The sequence below is a fragment of the Cynoglossus semilaevis genome, chromosome 10 (assembly GCF_000523025.1).
Source record: "Cynoglossus semilaevis isolate Cse_v1.0 chromosome 10, Cse_v1.0, whole genome shotgun sequence".
Lineage (NCBI taxonomy): Eukaryota > Metazoa > Chordata > Actinopteri > Pleuronectiformes > Cynoglossidae > Cynoglossus > Cynoglossus semilaevis.
Window position 1 is genome coordinate 19,282,919 of NC_024316.1, and position 4,146 is coordinate 19,287,064.

At 54.4% G+C, this 4,146-nt stretch overlaps 1 protein-coding gene across 1 annotated transcript in view; it reads right to left on the reverse strand.

Moving 5' to 3' along the window:
- ncoa6 (nuclear receptor coactivator 6) overlaps nucleotides 1-4,146 on the reverse strand; it is a 9,300-nt gene that overhangs the window by 3,029 nt on the left and 2,125 nt on the right. The window contains 3 exon segments of the mRNA XM_025059729.1: nucleotides 146-2,533; nucleotides 2,694-2,939; nucleotides 3,027-3,568. Of these exon segments, the coding sequence (XP_024915497.1) occupies nucleotides 146-2,533; nucleotides 2,694-2,939; nucleotides 3,027-3,568 (3,176 nt within the window).

The following is a 4,146-nucleotide window of genomic DNA, read 5'->3' on the forward strand; positions in this document are numbered from 1 at the left end:
CTTTGTGGGAGCCCCCTGTGGGAGGGGGGGGAGTTCTCACCTCCATCTGAACAGCAGGGGCAGCAGTGGGGTGGGGCAGCTGAGGGGGAACAGCCACAGCCACAGCCACAGACACTGACACTGACCTGTCCACGGGACTGGGCACCACGTCAGCTGAAGATGGAGAACTTCCAGTGGCTGGTGGAGGTTTACCTCTCAACGGGGCGGTGGGGGACGGGGTCATCACGGTCTTTCTAACAGAGTTCACGACCCCAGGACTGGAGCAGGCAGGTGGAGAGCTAACGGGGGGCTGAAAAGGAGACGATCCTGGGGGGGTTGAATAGGGAGATTGTTGCTGGACTGGAGGGCCTGTGTCCACTTGAGGGTCTGGTTTAAGGACACCAGGGTTGGTCTGCTGAGGGACCTTGGGGGTCCCAGCCTCAGCAGCTGACAGGGACATCTGTACTGGTCCAACAGGACTTCTGACAGGCTGAGCCCCCGAGGAGCTCAGGGCGGAGCTGGGGGCCGGAGAAATTTGGATGTTTGTAGCCGACACCTGGATTGGCCCCACCATGGTCACAGACTGCGACACCACTGAGGTGTTAGGGGCTACTGACCCCCCCGGTACCTGGAATATTGGGTTGATAAATACAGGAGTGGTGGCAATAAACTGAGGGCGGGGGGCAGGGTTCTGCTGCCGCACGTCCTGGGGCCTGAAGTTCTTGTTGGGTACAGTCACCATAGTGGACACCATAGATGTAGGAGCCTGGGGGGCGGGGGCTGTGGTGATTGGGTTAGAAGTGACAAACACTGTGATCTGGTTGGGGGTCATGGGGCTTGAAGACGCAGGGATCTGAATGACAGAGTGAACACCTGTCACTGGGTGAGGACCAGAGGTTGGTTTAAAAGCAGTGGCTTGAGCTAAAACAGTACTAGGATTAGAACTGGTACTGTGGGCTGGGGCGGCCACACTCTGACCTGAGCTGGCGGGACAGCCTCCTGCACCAGGGGGGGCATTGGGGCTGTTACCAAGAGGAGCAGATGGGTTGACACTCAGACTGGGTTTGACACCAAGACCAGGTGCGGGGTTCTGACTTAGACTGGTGCTAACGCTGGAGTTCAAAACAGTGCTGGACTGCAGGTTCGGACCGGTGGTGAGGACGGGAACAGCAGGTCTGGATTCGGTTTGCGATTCACTTAAGGTTGTAGTGGTACCAGCTGTATTTGATGACTCAGGGTGGGGGGTCCTGTCCTGATGCCCTACAGTCCTGGGACTGCCCTTTTCCGGGGCATCTCTGTCAGTGCTGCTGGGAACACCGGTGTTGTCCAGGAGCTGGTTGAGGGATGTTGGAGCAGCTCTGACAGCAGGAGACCCCTGGGGGTCCTGGGTCGGTGCAGCCTGCACTGGTCTGGTCTCGACTTTACTAGTCTGCACTTCCAGGTCAGGTTTAGACTGCTGAGGACCGGTGGGACCGGTGGGACCGGTGATTCTGGGGCAGGATAGGTCCCTGGAGGCCGGGATCTGACCGTGAGTCTGAGACACTGGCCTCTGCTCTGCTGGACTCTCCCTGAGCCCTTCAGGGAACATGCTGGGGTTCTGTTGCACCTCCATGGTCCCACTTACCTGTGAAGGTGTAGATACTGGACTTGGGGGTACTGACGGGGGACTTAACAACATGGTTTGCCCCTGAGCACCGACCAAATGTTGCTGCTGCTGTGAAGAAGACGAGGAGGAGGAAGAACAAGGGACCGTCACCTTGGTCACTTTCTGTCTACTTGGACTCGGTGTGGCCGACTTTCGGCTGGATGCAGGACTGGATCTCCGGCTGTTGCTGGGACTCGCCCTTTTACCCTGCCCGCCCGGCTGCTTCTCCTGTTTAGCCCCTGCAGGGCCGGCAGCAGTGACAGATAGGGGGTGTTGATTAGTGTTACCCCCACCTGTACCGCCATTGTTGTTGATTCCTGACAGACTTATGCTCGGGGGGGCTTGACCGATGGCTTTGAGGGTTGTTGGGTTGAGACCCTGCTGATCAAATCCTCTGTTGAGGTTGGGCTGCCGCGGTGGCAGAGGAATGTTGATTTTTGGGGGGAACAATCCTGCGATCGAGGCGTTTAACCTCTCAGGAGAAAGGTTGATTTCAGAAGGCTCAGTGCTGGGGGGGCGGCTGGTAGGAGTCAGGGGGTGGTGGTATGGTCTGGGGCTGGCTCGGTTGGGGGTTTTGGGTCTGGAGCTCTGTGAGGTTGTGGGGACATTGGGAAAATGAAGGCCTGGCATGGGGGCTCCTTGTTGGGGTTGAGTGCATAACTGTTGCTGGGGGCTGGCTCCAGAATGGGGGGGCACTGGTGACGGACCAGGGACTTGCTTCATCACATGACTATTAGAGCCCTGATTGGCTACCATCTGTTGGCTTCCATTCCCAGACTGCCCACCCACTTCAGGCACAGCTGGTCTGTCCTGCTTCAGGTGGGTCCCTACAGGCGGTTCTTCAGGTCCTGTGCCTTGGAGACCCTGGCCTATGTCGGGATGGGACATTCTCCGTGCAGTGCCTGCGTGCTAGAAAGAAGAGAGAGAGCAAAGAGTCAACAATGGGCACAGAGTCCCAGGCCTGACTTCAGTTGTGTTCAAATCGTCTTCATTTTTATCCAAGTATTGATTTTTAATGTGGTGTCACTTTAAAAACCAAAGAGGAAGTCTGGCTCCTGCCCCCACTCACCTGAGGGGTCATCATCAGGGGCATTCCTCGAGCTTTGTCAGGTGAAGAAGGTACACCTCCGTGGGCTTGAAGGTTGATCATCACAGGCATGTTGCCCTGCTGTGAAGCAGGAAGTCTTTGCACTTCAGGGTTGCCCATGCCTCGTGGGGGCAATTGGCCCCCTGGTGGCATTGACATGCGGTGTTTTACCTGCTCCTGCTGCATCTTCAGCATCATCATGATCTGCTGCTGCTGCTGCTGCTGCTGCTACAAGGACACAGATGAAAAGAGGACCATTAGCCCCACAGTTGATGCCAACCTCTGCTGACGGAGTCAAAGCCGTAGCCATCACACCTGTTGTTGTAGATGTGGCTGTTGGTTGGGCTGCGGCTGTTGTGGCAGCTGGTGAGGCTGCAGCCCGGTCTGACTCGGACCACCGGGATGCTGCCCCATCATTCCCTGCTGCCCTGGGCTATTCTGGATGCACTGCAACTGCTGCATCTGTTGCATCTGCTGCTGCTGCTGTTGCATTTGCTGCTGTTGCATCTGCTGCTGTTGCATTTGCTGCTGCTGCTGCTGCAACTGCTGCTGTTGTTGTAGTTGTTGAATTTGTTGTTGTATTTGCTGCTGTTGCATGTGCTGAATTTGTTGTTGTTGATGTTGTTGTTGTGGTTGCTGCTGCGGCTGTTGTTGCTGCTGCGGCTGTTGTTGCTGCTGCGGCTGTTGTTGCTGCTGCGGCTGTTGTTGCTGCTGCTGCTGTTGCCTTTGCTGCTGTTGCATCTGCTGCTGCTGCTGTTGTTGTTGCTGTTGTTGTTGTGGCTGTTGTTGCTGCTGCTGCATAAACTGCATGGGAACCTGCTGCAGAACCCTCTGTTCTCCAGGCTGACCAGGAAACCCTGTAGAACACGTGGAAGACAGGACTGGTTATTGAAGTAGGAACGAGCAGCAGCTTCAAACTGAGGCTCCCGGACACCTTAGGTTACCATCTCAACAGATACTGGATAAACCTCGCAGAAAACGTTTCATTACAGGTTGAAAGTGGGAACAAAAATACAGTGCAGAAGTAATTCACGACGAAAAGTGAGAAAAGACGATCGCCAACGTAAAGTGAGGATATAGTTATAGTTAACAAGCTAACTGAGGACTAAACTAAGGTAACTGCCCAGATACAAGTACAGTATGTACAGTATCTCTGTATATGTTGATGTGAACGAAGCAATGGGAACACTCAAGAACGAGCTGGTGGACTTCCTAGGAGAAATGAATACAAAACTAAATGGAATGGAAGTTAAAAAAAAAAATAACAGAGAGAGTTGAAGCGACGGAGCACAGAGTGACCGATGTGGAGGAGAGTCACCAGCTCATTTTCAGTGTTATATATTTAGGAAACATACCAATTAAAACGGAACATTTTCCTTGAGGTATAACACTGAAAAAGGTGATCAACACTGGAAACGATGGAGGACCTAGATAT